Raw genomic sequence first — 15,286 nt, 5'->3', positions numbered from 1 at the left:
TTGTCATGGGATGAGATTGGCATTTCCATAGCCAAGCGGCTGTTGGGGAAGGTGCCTGTTGTCAGGGAAGAGAAATTTTACTCATGGATTGCATTTAGCTTGCTGGACATAGGTTGGGCACCCCTGTTACCATGAAAGCCAGTTTTTTCATCTTAATGAATTGCAGTTGCTGTGTATATGTTTTAAGTGTAAAGCCTAACTGGGCTTTTAAACTGGATTCTTATTCATCCTAATAAAATTGAAGATCCTTTAAATAGGAATATGTTAAGCATGAATGATATCCCTTGTCCTTAATCCTCCTTGAAAACGCATAAGTCAGGGGCTTCATGTTTAGTTCCATTATATTAAATGAAAATCTGTGCTGAAATCTTCCCAGAGTTTGAGGTGCTCATCCCCTTAGACAGTTCCAAAGTTTTTATTCTTACGTATAATCCTGTTCAGATTGGTGTGCTCTGATGATACACCCCATCTTATTTGCTGCTGCAAAGCTGAATCTGATACTTAAAATCGCTGGCTGTCGTTTGTTTCAGGAATGATACCAGTCAACCCTATAGACACCAGCAATAGGTTTCACCTGTGAGTTGTGATATTATAGATACATTTTTCTGGACACAGATATTGTACTTCAGTTTGTTGAACAGGAGTTAATTGAGGATATACTTTTGCTTATTTTGCAGGGAAGTTTGAAAATGGTGTAGCTGAAGGAACAGTTGACCCCAGCCTAAACCCTATTTCATCATTCCGGCTTTCAGTGATACAAAATTCAGCAGTTTGGGCAATTCTGAATGAGGTGAGAGGTGGTATAACCTTTTAAAAATAAAACTGGTAAATGTGAGATTTCTTCATTCTGTCAGTGTGTTGAAGCTCAAAATTTTGGCTAACACTGAAAACAGTTACCTCTTATTACTGAGAAATGTAATACCTGAAAACATGACTTCTTTTTTTCTGATTCTCTATTTCAGATTCATATTAAAAAGATTACAAATTGATCACGGGACTCAGCTTTAGAGGAAAAAGAAAGAATCCTTGAAAACTTTTCCTGTAAAATCTGGCATCCTTAGCAAGTCACAAATCAAAAATACTGAGCATGCACCTTATTCCAGATTTCTTTCATTTTCACTTGAACTCTACCTCTTGTGAAATCTACTGTAGATGAGAAGATTGTACTTCCCCTTCTTATCTGATCCATCCAGAAACTGATGCTCCACACTGATAATGTTCGTCTGAGGCTTAAGTTGTCCTCCACTTTAATGTGACTTTACCATCTTATGGTTACAGAACCCTGCTACGCTTAACCTGTACTATTTTGATAGTATAGTAATATAGAGAAGTTGTACATATTGTTACATTCCTTGAAGAAGAAAAAATATAATTATTGTTAAATATGTTTTATGAAGGGGGTACTTTCGGAGTTCCATTTATTTTCTATAACAAGAACCCTCTTTTATAGACTGTCAGGGATATATATTAAAAATGTTAGGGATATTTAATTTATTAAAATAATTTGAAAAGTACATATTTTTATGCAGTAAAATTTTAAATTGATATAGTTTTTTTTATGAATTCTCTAGTTTAAGTTATCTTTCTACATTTTTCTTTGAAGATGCAAACATAAATTAATACCATATTTCAAATATACTGCCATGTTTAAAAAAACTAGATTAAGTTTCTAAATTATGTAGTTTTGTACACAGAATCTGAATGATGTTCAGAGGCATTAACAGAGTTCTGAAGAGCATTATTCTTTGGGGCTATGAAATTCCACTATGTACAGTTTGTAGCCACATAAAAAGCATGCTGAAATGTCTTGTTTCATATTATGTACTAAATCTGCAGTGATTTTAGATTGAATCCATTGCATTTTAGAGGAATTTTTTCAATTCCAAACAGTTCTTTCTAAAAAATCTTTGTAGACATTTCCTAGCCTGGACAAATTCATTTTCTGTACTGAAAAAACTCATTCTCCGGCTTTGCTTTGGAGTGAGAGAGGTTACCTTTTATCAAAAGAATTAATAGTAATCAGATACATTTGATCTAGAGAGGTCTCCTTTTTAAAAGTTCTGTTATTGCAGTGTTTATTTTAGATACATTACAGTGAGTAGTTATGGTTTATTTTCTTCCATTGTTCAAGAACAAGGTTTCAGTTTGACTCCTTTATCGATGGGCGTAGTAACTCGCACTAACTTTTAATAGGAACTGAATCTGGCCTCAAGTTAGTACCCTGCCTTTTCGTTTCAAGGGAAACAACAGTGATCTTAAATGAATCAGAAACTTGGTCAGGAACAGAAAGCGGTTTGGATTAAATCCAGAGTGGAACTGTTGCAGTACTAATGCTGCCGCTGCTCTTGAGTCCTTCTGCTTAGGTGCTTATGTGTAAGGACACCAGCATGGGAAGATTTAAGTTACCCAGTCAGAAATGGTCAGGGAGAGGCAGAAATTTCTCTGTAATAGGAGCAAAGTACCTGATTGACACTGGAGGGAGGCATCTATCCTGGCTTGGGGATTCTCAGCTGTGCTGTGAACCAACCTCCTTTAACTGACATCTTGAAAGCTGGCCCCAGTTTTCCCTGCAGAAAAAACCCTCTGTTATCCCTGACATCTTTGTGGTCAGGGCACAGATGCACAAAACCTGTTGCGAGGTCCCTGATCTAGAGCGGGGATCTTGAATTCGTATCTCCAGCATGGAAGTTCGACTAGCAGATTTGGCCTCTTTTTCATTACATACTTATAAGGAGCAGGAGCCTAAACCTGACTCTCCAGCACTGCAAGCCATCACCACTGGGATATAGAGTCAGCCTGTCTTTTCTTCTCCCTTGTTGGAAAATTGTGTCGTAGCTGTGACAGTTCAGCAATATCCAAGTTTAAGAGCTTAACTACTTCTACAGACCATAGTCATTTTGGTTTAGCTATGTTGTCTGGGGCACAGGGAAGACAAGATTTGTACACAGAGGTAAGACCTTCTGTTTCGAAGTTGAAGAAAATTAGAAACAAGGCAGGCCTTGTTTACTTATTTCTGATTGCATCAGATGGTGCAAATAAAATGTAACTTGTAAAGCTTGTCTTGTCAATAGAGACTGTGGGCATAAGCTAAGCACTGGCCTCATAAATGGAGTTTGTTCTTGGATTTAGGAATGTGGGTGAATAGGCTCAGAATCCTGTGTGAATCTAGCCTATTCTGGTGCCGCAGCCCAGTTCGTTGTATGTATAATGCCATGCCATCAAATTATTGCCATGCAACGGCTTTTTATCACATATTAGCTAGCAAAGGTTTAAGAAAGTATTTAGGTTTTCTTCTCAGCTGTGCCTGTGAACAAATGATGCAAGTATTTAAACTATAGCTATTTATTACAATTTAGATTGCAGAAATATGTTAGATATTGCAGTTTTTTAATAGAAGTAGTTTTGCTGACAGTGACTTTCGTCTTTTTCCATGAGTTCAAAAGTTTACTGGTACTACTTATTTCAGAAAGCTGTATGCTTATTCTCAAAGCATCACTGTTCCTGATGTTTCACAGTAGTTAAGATGAATCATTGCTAATATATTTAAATATATAGACCCCTTACCACATTGATTGCAGGACTCTGGTTAACACTATATTTAGTTTTCAAAACTGTTGAGATTAAATTTATCAAAGACAAATTAACTAGTGCTTGGTAAAATATGTGGGGTTTTTTTTCTAAAGATTGTTGTATTTTTATTACATTGTACTAGAAGGAATTGGAAATACTCTTGGCTGCTTTAACACTTTAAACGTTCCTGAGCTTATACGCTCTCTCAATAAACGTGCCACATTAATACAAATTATGTTTCATAGGTTCAGGTAAATTCAGACCTGGTGTAATCAGATAGTTCTGCAAATTTGCTTGGAAGTTTTGCTGAGAAATAGAAAAAGCAGGGAAAAGATTTTCTATCTAGTTATTTCTGCAGACAGCTATTTTGGGCTTTCTACCTTTCAAATTCCAATCCTCAAGTCAGGTTAAAGTGGTGCAGGTCTCCTTCCTGGAATTATGGTGGAATAAGACTGCTTTGGCTGTTTGGCTCAACAGTCGTTACGCTCAGGCACTGTTTATGACTGGGTATGCTCCCGAGGGGCTGGTGTCTCTTACACATCTCAGTCTAAGTTACAGTATTACCGCAAGAGTTCTCAGCATCTTAAACCTATTACCTGATTTTTGGGAGGTTTTTCCTACATGTATTTAGTTCCAAGTTATTTTTGTTGTGGCCTTAAAAATCCCCTCTAGGCCACTGAATCTTACAGTAATCAAATAATAGAAAGTGTTTCAAAATAAACTGCATTGTTCTATGATCCTGTTAGCTTGTTCTGATGCTGTTAAAGCTTCAGAAAAGAGAACTTTTGTAAAACCAAAGGCATTACCAGAAACCTTCATTATCTGGGCAAATTATTCTTAACTTCTTATACTGGATGCCAGACAGCCTGGCTGATACAAGCACTGGCTTTTCTGAGCTGATCAGGATTGCTCTGGACCAAGAAAATACAAGACTATCAGTATAATCTTGCTTTGCTCATTCAGTGGGTAGTCCTACTGAAAACTGTAAATAATGTGAACAGGACATGATCCCAAATTAGCACTTTTTATTTTTTGAATTAAAGAGTGTTTCTAAAGCACTGTATAAGGCTTTGTGCTTTTGCAGGCAACTCAACCATGTATTTGCATTGATAGAAAATATTCCTATAGATACATTTGTTTTTTCTTAACTGAAAGATGGCTTAGAAAAATTCAAACAGATAGAGATGCGATTCATGGACCAATAAAACACTGGACTCTTCTGTCTGTTGCTGCTTGTCTAGCTGTTTCAAAAGCAGTTTTTAAATACCTTCAGTCAGCTTAGAGCAAAGCAATTTATACTTTGCCCATGTGATACATGATTCCTTGAATGGGCTGAGCATGGAGTCTTTGGCAAAATTGAACAACCGTGTAACATTTTTCCTTCATTTTTTTCCAAGTGTATTTTATCATTTCGGTAATCTCTATTTTTTGTTGGAAATATTAGCTCCAGATGAAGTATTGTAGTAATTTGTAGTTTGCTTCCAACTTGGAAAATACTATTTTAGTCTTGTGGGGGAAGAAAAGAATTAAATCTCTTTAAACCTTGCTCCCCTAAAATAAATTAACCTTAGGTTCTGTATTTGTTCTTACTAGGAAGGATGTATTCTGAAAAAGCTAAAGCAAGTAACTGTAGTAGAAAGGGAAAAGAACCCTTTTGTTTTTAAGTCATCTTTACAATCACCAGCATAATGCTGAAAGGTTATTAGACAACTGGTGTCTTCAGGCTAGCATTGATTGCTGATGTAAGAAACACACCCCATACAGACCTGATGAATTAGTCTTTGAGAATGTCACTTTTCTGACCTTAGTGGTCTCTTTAAGGGTTTTGCTGATTTCTGCTGTAAACAGTGAGCTGCTAGAACTTAGAGCGGCTCGATTTTGAGAACAGTGAAGCCTGCTTTCCAAGGGACAAAATTTGGTATCTCTAAAGGGAAGGTACACAGGCCCTGAGTCCTTCATTGATTTCAATGGTATTGCCCCATAGGGCACTAAATATGACATGTTTTTACTGTTGAACTGAAGTGGGTGATCACTGGCACTAGGATTCCTGTTAGGGAAAAGGGGTGCAGTTAGGCTGCAGCTGCCTGCAGGACGGGAGCGCGTGCTGTTAGCCAGGGTGGGAGCAGGTCCCGACTGGAATCCTTAGCCTTCTGTGGATCAGTGGTTCAGTGCTTTCCTTGTTAAAAGGGGAACGTTGCTCAGCATCTGCTGAGAGGGGAACATGATTCTCTTCACGCCTTAACAGTGGCTGAAACACACAGTACTGTAAGATGCACTGCCAGCATATTTGGTATTTTAAGATAAAATACAGTTTTTCCTTAGAGATCAAATTCTAGTATCGAGTCTTACTGTAACCAGTTTACTCTTGCATTGTTTTGGAAACTGAATCCTAGCGCTCATCTTTCATATTGAACGCTGCTTTGGAAAGTCATCATCTTCATTTTCCAGAAGGTATTGTCTGTGACAGTCAGTTTGTACTCCTGCCTTGTGGACTTTACAGCTGCAGGCTCAACTTGTACTTTCCTTCCATGTTCATTGACCTGCCACTCATAATGGTGGATGTAGTAATACCTACTGGACTTCTAGAGATTGGGTTTAAAAACTTGCTGCTATATTTGGAAACCTGGTATGGGTCATGTTAATTGTGCCTTTCATCACTGTTTCTTCTGTGTGCCAGAGTTGTCCATGTATATTTGAAGTGGTCATTAAAATAAATCTGTTCTCAATTTCTTTCATAAAAGGAGGGGACAGTTCTGTATCTACAGACAGTTGTTGCTTTACCATCGCAACACTACTACGATCTGTACTTCCACGCAGTCCCAAGACAAGGTATTCCAATATTATTCTTACATAAAACTGCTTTTTGGTGTCACTTAAAACCCTCATAATGTAGAGCTTATGCCAGTATGTGCAAAATACCTGCAGTAAGAGTTATGCTAAATAGACTTGTTGCAGTTAAATTTAAGCTACAGAGATGTACAAGTAACTTGTTTTTAGGAATGTACTGCGAAGTATTTGAACAAAATTGCTAACATGTTTACTGTTGTAAATATTTTAATAAAAAAAGGACACTTCAAACTTTTTTACACAATTATCTACAATAAAGAGAAATTTACAACCATTTACAAAATGTTCTTAACTTCTTTACTGTCAAGACAGCTAAGATAAAAACAAAATAAACATTAGATACATGAAGTCCTGGTTTTATTTCACTCTGTATTTATAAAAAGAACAAAGCATCTTGGTGAAGTTCCATCCACATGCCAGTGAGATCAAATAGAGCATGATGAGAAGTGCAAACGGATACAAAAGAATAGCTGTGTTCTTCAAAAAGGGCAATGCTGAAACAGAAGCAACAATGGAAGCAAGTATAAAGCAGTGCTCTTTCAAAAAAAGGTGCTTCCTGTAGAATGGCCTTGGGGGAAGACAGATAGCAAGAAAAAAATAGTACTGCTCTGCCAGCCTTCTCAGAGGGGTGGGTTTGTCATCTCTGCCCTACTAGTCCTACCATTATAACAGATTAAAGAGTACTTGATAATTGGTATAGGTAATGCCCTGGGAAACTGTTTTACCTAAAACTCCAGTCTTAAACTCACTACAGCATTTTTATTCAAGGTAAACACTTTGAAGTGGATTTACAGAGGAAGAAGAAAACCAAGTTGCAGTGCTACAGGTCTAATACAAGACGGGAAGTTGGTATGGTGAAGAATACAAATTCTTTGGTTAAGAAGTCCACCCAGCTGGAAACATGGATTAGCAAATTTCTATCAAACTTCTTTTACCACAAAGAAGGAATTACTTCAACAGCCAGCTGAGCCTCTGCTTTACAAATGAATAGACTAAGATCAAATTAATAGGTTGAAATCGTGCTCTTGTTTTTAGTCAAACAAAGAGAAAAGAAGTTGCCGTTACTCACCACTGTATCCTAGGAATGTCACATAGATGTAATAGCCGATTGCAATCAGCCATAATGTATTCCCAACAAAATACCCAATGACAGAATCAGATATGATGACATCTGCAAGAGACAACTGCTCTCAGCTCTTTTGATAGAGCATGATTTTGAAGCAGAGAGCACAAAATATTCTACTTACAGTTGATGAAAAACAGCTGGATAAAATGCAAAATGACTAGAAGTGGATAGAAAGCATTCAGATGAACATCAAAGGCATATCCCCACTCCACATCATAGTCTCTGTTCTGCTGCTTCACCAAGTACTTATTAGAAATGAACCTACATGAAAAGATATTTAAGAATGTTGTTAATGTGAATCTATAAAGCTGACTGACAAAACATTGGTTTGAGGTAGATAGTAAGCCATAAGTGATCCTAACTCTCTACCCTGACAAAGTTTCTGCTATATGGGAGAAAAACATGCAAGAATTATGCAGACCAGACTTATCATTAAAACATTTTTGTTAAAACTGTAATTACATCCCTTGCATTCAACAGGCAGCTGAAATACCCTGCTGGTAATACAGAAACAATTTTTTTTTTTAGATATCAGTGTTACAATTTTATCAATGCAGTTACAAGTTCTCAGGCAGCGTGCCACTTTTGTTTGTACACACTCACACAGATGACTTCAGAAAAGTGCTTGTACGTGATCAGCACCCCTAGCACAGAAATGGTTTGTTTCACCTCTACAGAAGTGGCACACTGTGAGGACAGAAAGAGAGCAGGCTAGCACTCTTAAGATGAGCCCATTCTCCTTACTGAAAACGAGCGCTAACGGAAGACGCGCTGCTTGGTGTTACAGACTACGGAACAAGCCTCGAGACTTTGTTTTCTTCAGCTGAAGTTCCACAGACATCCCCTTTAGAGGAGGAACAAGAAGTCAATATACGCTCAGAAGTAAGACTTTAGATACCAGAGCTTTCATGGTAGCTTCCTCTGACATGCTCTTTGCGCTAAGTGCAGGGTCGGAAAGAGGCAGAGCCTGTGTGCAAGGTGAAGTGAGGCAAGAAGGGGTTAGGAATTAGGAATGGGGGGAGCTTTTGAAAACAAAAAGGTGAGCCTGCACTGGAAGAAGGGACTTGAACCAAACTGGAGCCAGGCAAGTGGTATTGAGGCCTGCAGGAAGCTGACTACAGGACAGAGGAAAAACAGCAGATGCTGAAGTTTGTCTGGGTCAGGAGACTGCATCCTGAATCACAGATTGCTGGAGGATGGCAGGGGGAAGCATTACAATATGCTCTTCCCCAAGCAATTTATGAGTTGCTGTCCCAGGCAGGAGAGTAGGTCAGACTCTCTATCTGACTCTACCGTTGATCTATCATCAGCTACAGTTCTTTTATGTGCCCCATCCTAAATTTTGCAATTACAAGCGGGAGTTCCCGAGGTCACTGTTTGAAAGGAATCTATCCCTTTTCCGATCGGCATCAGTTTAAGACGTCAGCTCCATTGCTAAGAACTCTTTTAAGTGCCCTTGCTTCCTTAAGTTCATGGTAAAATAAAAATTCTTTCTTTGGTGCCCTCCCCTTGCCATAGTGCAGAAACAGTGACTTCCCATGGTTCCCTTGCCGGCACAGGACACATCTCTAATGTGCTGATGCCTGAGCTATAAACTGACTCGCTATTGCCTCTCCCCTTCTGTAAGCCTCTGGATGTTTCAGGCTAAGACTGGCAGCAACTACCACCAAAGCAACAAAGCCAACATGCGCGAAATAGAACAGACATTGCTTGTAGTGGAAACAGCTAAAATCTTCAGCAAGAGGCATGGGCCAACTGTATATTGCCCTACTTAAATATAATCATCCTCAGGCTTACATTACTTAAGCTGTTCAACCAAAATAAGGAATGAAGAATTTTTTGATCACCACATTTTTTATTTGGCATAATTGCTGAGATTAACCAGCTCAAGAAGAAAACAAGCCAAAATGCTCATCATAATATAGACTTTCTGACCACTCATCTTTTGCAGGAAATAGTAAAGAAAAAGATGTGTTCTTTTTTAAAGCAACATTTTGAAACAGTTACCCCAACAGCACAAAACCTATAGTCAATACATGCTTTATAATTTTGCCCCAAACAGAGAACCAAGTGTGTTGCAAACAGCAGAGGACTATCCTGTATCCAAACAGCAATACTGAACTCAGTTTCAGACATCACTACTTACCACATTAGAGTCGCAATCAGGAGGCCAACGCCTACGCAGTCTATGAATACAACCCAAAGTAGCAGCTTTATTGTTTCAAAAAAACCCATGTCCAGCACAAATCCAAATCCTACAGTAGACACTGAAGGGAGAAAAAGATTATTAAAGTTAGCTGTGGAAAAGAAAGCATGAGATCTTAAACCAGTATGGGTTTTGAGTATACTGTTACAAAATCTCCAGTTTCCTTATTATTTTTCTCCACAAGATTTTCAGTCCGACAGCTCAATTTTTTTCACCAAAGACTAGGTATAATGCAATTTATTCATAATGTAATCCCTTTCACAGATTGGAGAACACTCATCTGTACTTGGGCTTAATGATATAACAGCAAATTGTATTACTCTGCGCAAACTATTTTTAAAGAATTCACACAATGCCACAATAGAATATTCTTTGTGTTATAAAAGCTCCTTGTGACCCAAATCATGTGTGTGGTGATACATACTTTCATTGCAGAGTTAACAGTTTTGATATTACTAACAGCAACGTGCTACATAACAGAAGACTAGAATAATGCTTCTTACTGCGTTTTCAATTCAATCAAAAAATTACATGAGACACTTTGTTTATAGCTTAATTCTGCAATATACAGAATCTCACCAGGGCCTTTATTGTAAAAACAGTATTTTATCTGTAACGTTCAGAGGAAGCGAATGTTCGGTATTTTTTAACTAAAGCACTGCTGTGTGGCATGGGTTTTTATTCCTGTCTGTACAGTTACAAAGAACTATGTAGTTTGAAATGCAACAGAAAATGCGTTGCAATAGAGAGGTTAATTCAGGACTATTAGCACTAGTTACGCCTCCTCTGTTTTCTAGTTCCCACCTTAAATTCCAAAAGGTTAGGCCGTTTTCTTGTATGCTACTTTGATTAAAAGATAATCCATGTGGATTGGTCCTTTTTGTGTGTGTGTGTGTGAGATTAGGGGGGCCAGGAATGTTCATCCCTAAACTCTCCCTCCCTCTCTTTTATGCTATTCCCCTGCACTCACCGCAGAGCCAGATACTGAGAAGCACTAAGAAAGCAGGATCATCTCTTGCCCATTGGTCCTTCGTCTGTTTTCTGTAGTGAAAGTTCCTATAAACCCTCTGTGGTGAAGTAAACAGGTAAAGCATCTGCCAAAGAGCAAACTCGAAGTCCATCTGTCGGAAGTGGAAGAGCCTCCGCAGGTACTTGTAGCGTTTTGCCCCAGCTGTGTGCCTCGCAGCATCTCTGGGGCTCAGCGCACCGTTGCCCTGGCTCCGAGAATTAACTGAAGTGGTTGGCAGCATCTTGCTGAAGAAGGGATTTCGAAAAAGAGGCATTTGAAAATAAAATCACGCGGCGCGGGCCACACCTGCGACACTGACGTTACAAAAAAAAAACCCCAACCCCGTGCACAAGTATACACCGCGGCTGCGGGGGAGGCAGCTCTGCTCCCCGCACCGCCCCCCAGGCGGCCCCGCGACCTCGCCCCCGTCTCCTCAGCCCCGCGGGGCCGCTCCCGGGAAGCGGCGGGCTCTCTCCGGGCACCCCCCCCCACCCCCCACCTCTTCTGACGATCGCAAACGCCGTTCGAGGCCTTGACGGCCGACGGGCTTCAACGGCAGGCGAAGGGCCGAGACGCGCGGCCAGGGGCAGGGGAGGGGTGACCGGCCCTCCCCGATCGCTCTTCGGCCCACGCCAGCCCGCCATCGCCCCCCGCCCCACAAACAGCCGCCGCCGCCGCCTCAGCGGGAAGCGCCGAGCCCCTCCCCCCCCAACGGCCGGGCTCGCGCCACCGAGCTGCGCTCGTCCCTTCGCGCGCGGCGAGGGGGCGGGGCGTCACCTGCTGCCCCGGTCCGCGGCGCGGCGCGACCCCCCCGCCCGCAGCTCTTCCGGCAACGTCCGCGGCGCAGGCGCTCCGGTTTCCTTCCCGGAATTGCCCCGCCCCTTCCTCCCCCCCGCCCGCCCCCGCCGGCGGCGGAAGCGGTGGCAGGGTTCGGGGCGGCAAGATGGCGGCGGGCGTGGGTAGCGGTGCCTGGGTAGGCGGCAGCGAGGCGTAGAGCCGCCCTCGCCGCCATGCCGAAGTACTACGAGGATAAGGAGGAGGACGGGCGGGCCTGCGGGGGGGTGAGGGAGGACCTGCGGCAGTGCCTGCTGGAGAGCCCCTGCGTCCTGCAGGTGAGCGCTGCCGCCGTCCCCGGGCCCGCGTCGGTGCTGCCGCACTCGCCTCCCCCCCCACCCCGGGTTAAACCCTGAGGGCAGCGTGCCTCACAGGGAGGGAGGGGAGGTCTGCTGGGGCGGGGCGGGGTGGGGTGGGGTGGGGCGGGGCGGCGAGCAGCCGTTATTTCGTCCCTTCCAAGCCTGTTAGTTAGCGTTTCAAGCAGGTTAAGAAATGACAGCTTCAGAAGAAAGCGCGAGTCACCGTGCCGTAGCAAAACTCCGAGTAAACCTTGTCTGAAGTGTTTTGATGCCTCTTTGACAAGCTGCAGAAATCCACTAAGTCTTTAATCCTTTATTCTTCATCTAACAGGAAAAGAAAAGCCCCAAACAATGTTTGAGGGAAGGACACTGTAGGAGTTTGCAAATGACATTTTTTGCATGCAAAAGATCAATGGTAAGTGTTTGTAGTGGTTTTTTTTCTGCTGGCAGCCTGGTTGCTTTCTGTCCCTTTCCCTGCTTTCTGAAGAAAACCACTTAATCACTTTAATTCGGTAAAACTGGTGTCATTAAGCAGAACAGGTCTTGCCTTTGAATTCCATTTAAAATATGGATGTTGTACACTGTTCTTAAGAAGAAAAAGTTGCAGAGTGTGAACAAGATGGAAAAAAGCATCTTTAAACTGGCTTCTTTAGGCTTAGCATGTGACACGTAAATGAGGTCGGTTTTTCTACTTTTTTTTTTTTTAAGTAAAGCTTTGTTTTAAACAGCATTAGTAGATCAGGTAGTTGTAAGATAAGATGTTGACAAGCTAATTTTTGTCTATGAACAAGGAACATTTAAGTGAAAAGAATGTCCTGCTGAAAGAGATTTCCACTGTTGAAGCACCAGGCGCTTGCATTCATTAATTTTGTTGGAGGGCTTGAATGCATGGTAAAGAACAGTTTGGGTTTTTATATGGTGAGCTGTCAAGTATGGTGATGAGAAGCCAGCTGTAAAAATGTAATTAGATAACGTTTCCCTGGTTTTGATAGGAGTTCCTTGTCTAGAAACACCTTGCTTGTGTTTCCATAACACTTAAAAAATAGTTAAGGTGTGGCAAAGATGGTATTAAAACTTTCTAAGCATGGGTAGTGCAGGGCTCATTTTTATTTTTAGCTGATGTGATACATAATGAAGAATACACAGCTGCAACTGTACCTAAAATTTTTCTTCCATTCTGTATTTTTGCTTAAGTCATAGCAGCTTTTTGTACCTCTCCCATACAAACTGTATTAATCCATAAAGTGATAAATTATTATTTCTGTGGACAGGAAAAAATGCTGTGTATTTAGTGCTTGAAATACCTATTTGATGCTGCAGTAGCAATATATGTATCTCCAGATGATGGGCCTGTATTTCTGTCTGTAGATCGTTAAGGGAGCCTGATGAAACTTAAGTTTCGTGTGGGAAGAGGCCTGGCTCTTATATGATTCTATTTATCTGCTCCAAATTCTAAGGCTGAAGAGCAGCATTTTTCTTGTCTTGTTAACTCTGTAAATTTCAATAATTGTGCTCTGCCAAATTTCTTACTTGGTATAATAGTGAGACTTAAAGAGTATTTAAAAACAAGTTAGATGCTAAATGCAGATGTAATTTACAGTATGCTGAAATCATTAGGGGTTTTTCCTAGATGCTGTTTTCTTTGTAAGGAAATACAGTCTCTTATCAGAGGTGTAAACTTTAGTACACTTTAGATATTGAAGTGGGAACAAGGTTTAAAGTGGAAGCTGCTTGGTTATTGGACAAGCTGTGCCATCTTGCAGTTTAGTTCTTTACAAATTTTGCTGCAGTTCTGAATCCTGAAAGAGAGTTGGTTAAGGGAGGTAAAAGATACGTCCTCAATCTAATATCTGAATATGGCTGAATTGCAATCTGTAACTGCCATCTTCAAGACTACTATCTAAATTCAGGAGAATTCTCCCAAGGTCAAAGTATGTTTTTCTGCTGCACTGGGAAAGAACTTGGAATTTAGTTTCAGTAAGTGCGGCACCGTAGCTGTTATTCTAGCTTAACTGCCATTTTTTGCCTTTCATGAAATGCTTTTTTGTAATGGCCAAGAAGAAATTTGCACATTTTACAAGCTGAATATTATTTCAGTTTTTACTGATTTTTTTTTTTCAGACACTTGTTGTATTTAAGTTATGCCTGTCCTCACTGACATTTGCAGTGACTCCCACTTCAACCCAATCTGAATTTTCCTCCATTGGCTTGTCAGTTAAGTTTGGAGAAACAGGTCTGAGTAGATTTACACTACCTTGTTTTCATGTGTTCCTTGCCATGCCACTGTGCTGTTCTGTCATTTGTGTTGTTACACTGTTTATTTCAGAATGCACAGGATGCTTATCACATAATTTTAATTTTGTGTGAGATTTAAGATAATACAACGTCTGTTTCCTTGGAAGAGCTCTATGACTTGTTGGCTACATCACTGGTTTTCTTTACAGTGACTTCTGCTTTATTCTGTGCTTTCTTCTGATGTTACAAAGTGCCGAGATAGCACAAGCACTCTAAAGTATTTCTTTTGCAAAAGATATGGTTTTAATATATTGACTTAAATTTTCAGTTGGATACCAGAGCAAGATTCAGAGGAAGGAAGGGATACTGAAGTCTTCGTGAAGAGACCCAGCCATGGGAAATCAGGTTTCATCAACGCTTTAAGCAAAACAGAGACTAAAGTAAGAAGATTGTATCTGCTGCATCCTTTCATGCAGTATTTTCGTGGAAGGTATCTACTCCCGAGTATTCCGATAGGTTGACCTGGATATGCATTTAAATGTTTAAAAGAAGGCAGGCATAAAACTGCAAGTTCTGGCCAAAATGGGTACTTGTCACGCACTTGCAATAAAATATATAAAATCCAGATTAAGCTGCAGAAGTTATCATTGTGTTTTGAAGTGAGGCTGTCTTTTATGGTTTTACTAACTCTGATCATGCTTTACTATGACAAATAATACAAGATATGGAACTGGGAGTTCGCTCGACTGGTATCGCAGAGGATACCTCAGGACAGAGCATTTCCCAGAGATGATGAGTTGACCAAGGCTGTGAAATGTAAGTGCAAGCTGCTTCCTACCCGGTAGGTTTGTTACCCAATAAACCTGCAGTAATAGTAGGAGTGGCGATGTTTTTGCAGTCCCACGTATACAAGAATGGCATCTCTTTCCTCTCGCTACGAATTCCTTTTAACGTGACGATTGATGTGTGTGGTTATTATCACAGTCTAGTCTTGTTGGACAAGTAGTTTAAAATTTGGTTACTCCAAATTAAAAGATACCTGATTTATCTTTCAGTAATCTGTCTTCTTATTGTATTGACACAAGTCCAAGAGAACTATAGCATTATTCTAGTCGATGACTTGAAAGCTGTATGCCAGGGTGTAGCTAATTAGGTATCTT

At 40.6% G+C, this 15,286-nt stretch overlaps 3 protein-coding genes across 7 annotated transcripts in view; 2 read left to right on the top strand and 1 right to left on the bottom strand.

The window, feature by feature from the left end:
* Nucleotides 1-6,691, top strand: part of MGAT4A (alpha-1,3-mannosyl-glycoprotein 4-beta-N-acetylglucosaminyltransferase A) — an 85,496-nt gene extending 78,805 nt beyond the window's left edge. For all 3 annotated transcript variants that reach the window (XM_052774120.1, XM_052774118.1, XM_052774119.1), the window contains 2 exons: nt 678-790; nt 963-6,691. In XM_052774120.1, coding sequence (XP_052630080.1) covers nt 678-790; nt 963-989 — 140 coding nt within the window. In that variant the 3' untranslated portion in view covers nt 990-6,691. The remainder of the gene's footprint in view (nt 1-677; nt 791-962) is intronic.
* A 66-nt stretch (nt 6,692-6,757) lies between these two features.
* Nucleotides 6,758-11,633, bottom strand: UNC50 (unc-50 inner nuclear membrane RNA binding protein). 3 transcript variants are annotated; one of them, XM_052774123.1, is made up of 6 exons: nt 11,536-11,633; nt 10,720-11,003; nt 9,690-9,810; nt 7,665-7,804; nt 7,487-7,588; nt 6,758-6,911 (listed from the first exon to the last, which is right to left on the bottom strand). In XM_052774123.1, exons 2-6 carry the CDS (start codon nt 10,997-10,999, stop codon nt 6,775-6,777), a joined length of 780 nt encoding a protein of 259 aa, XP_052630083.1. In that variant the 5' UTR covers nt 11,000-11,003; nt 11,536-11,633; the 3' UTR covers nt 6,758-6,774. The 3 variants fall into 3 exon arrangements, with proteins under 3 accessions (XP_052630083.1, XP_052630084.1, XP_052630082.1); XM_052774124.1 differs by lacking the exon at nt 11,536-11,633 and adding an exon at nt 11,258-11,397; XM_052774122.1 differs by lacking the exon at nt 11,536-11,633 and having other exon boundaries at nt 10,720-11,095.
* Nucleotides 11,634-11,652: 19 nt separating this feature from the next.
* On the top strand, nt 11,653-14,751 carry LOC128135307 (cytochrome c oxidase assembly factor 5). The gene is made up of 3 exons (XM_052774117.1): nt 11,653-11,870; nt 12,223-12,306; nt 14,455-14,751. The coding sequence occupies exons 1-3, from the start codon at nt 11,769-11,771 to the stop codon at nt 14,494-14,496; spliced, it is 228 nt and encodes a 75-aa protein (XP_052630077.1). The 5' UTR covers nt 11,653-11,768; the 3' UTR covers nt 14,497-14,751.
* The last annotated feature ends 535 nt before the right edge of the window (nt 14,752-15,286 follow it).

This window comes from Harpia harpyja, chromosome 22 (assembly GCF_026419915.1).
Source record: "Harpia harpyja isolate bHarHar1 chromosome 22, bHarHar1 primary haplotype, whole genome shotgun sequence".
NCBI lineage: Eukaryota > Metazoa > Chordata > Aves > Accipitriformes > Accipitridae > Harpia > Harpia harpyja.
The sequence above is the reverse complement of the archived record's forward strand: the minus strand, read 5'-3'. Positions and strand labels throughout refer to the sequence as shown.

Coding starts and splice junctions, on each gene's coding strand:
- UNC50 (XM_052774122.1), bottom strand. CDS start 11,032: ATGCCTCTTTTTCGAAATCCCTTCTTCAGCAAGATGCTGCCAACCACT. Junction 7,589..7,664: donor CCAGCTGTTTTTCATCAACT/GTAAGTAGAATA, acceptor TGTCTCTTGCAG/ATGTCATCATATCTGATTCT. Junction 6,912..7,486: donor GACATTCCTAGGATACAGTG/GTGAGTAACGGC, acceptor CTTCTGTTTCAG/CATTGCCCTTTTTGAAGAAC.
- LOC128135307 (XM_052774117.1), top strand. CDS start 11,769: ATGCCGAAGTACTACGAGGATAAGGAGGAGGACGGGCGGGCCTGCGGG. Junction 11,871..12,222: donor AGAGCCCCTGCGTCCTGCAG/GTGAGCGCTGCC, acceptor TTCATCTAACAG/GAAAAGAAAAGCCCCAAACA. Junction 12,307..14,454: donor TTGCATGCAAAAGATCAATG/GTAAGTGTTTGT, acceptor TTAAATTTTCAG/TTGGATACCAGAGCAAGATT.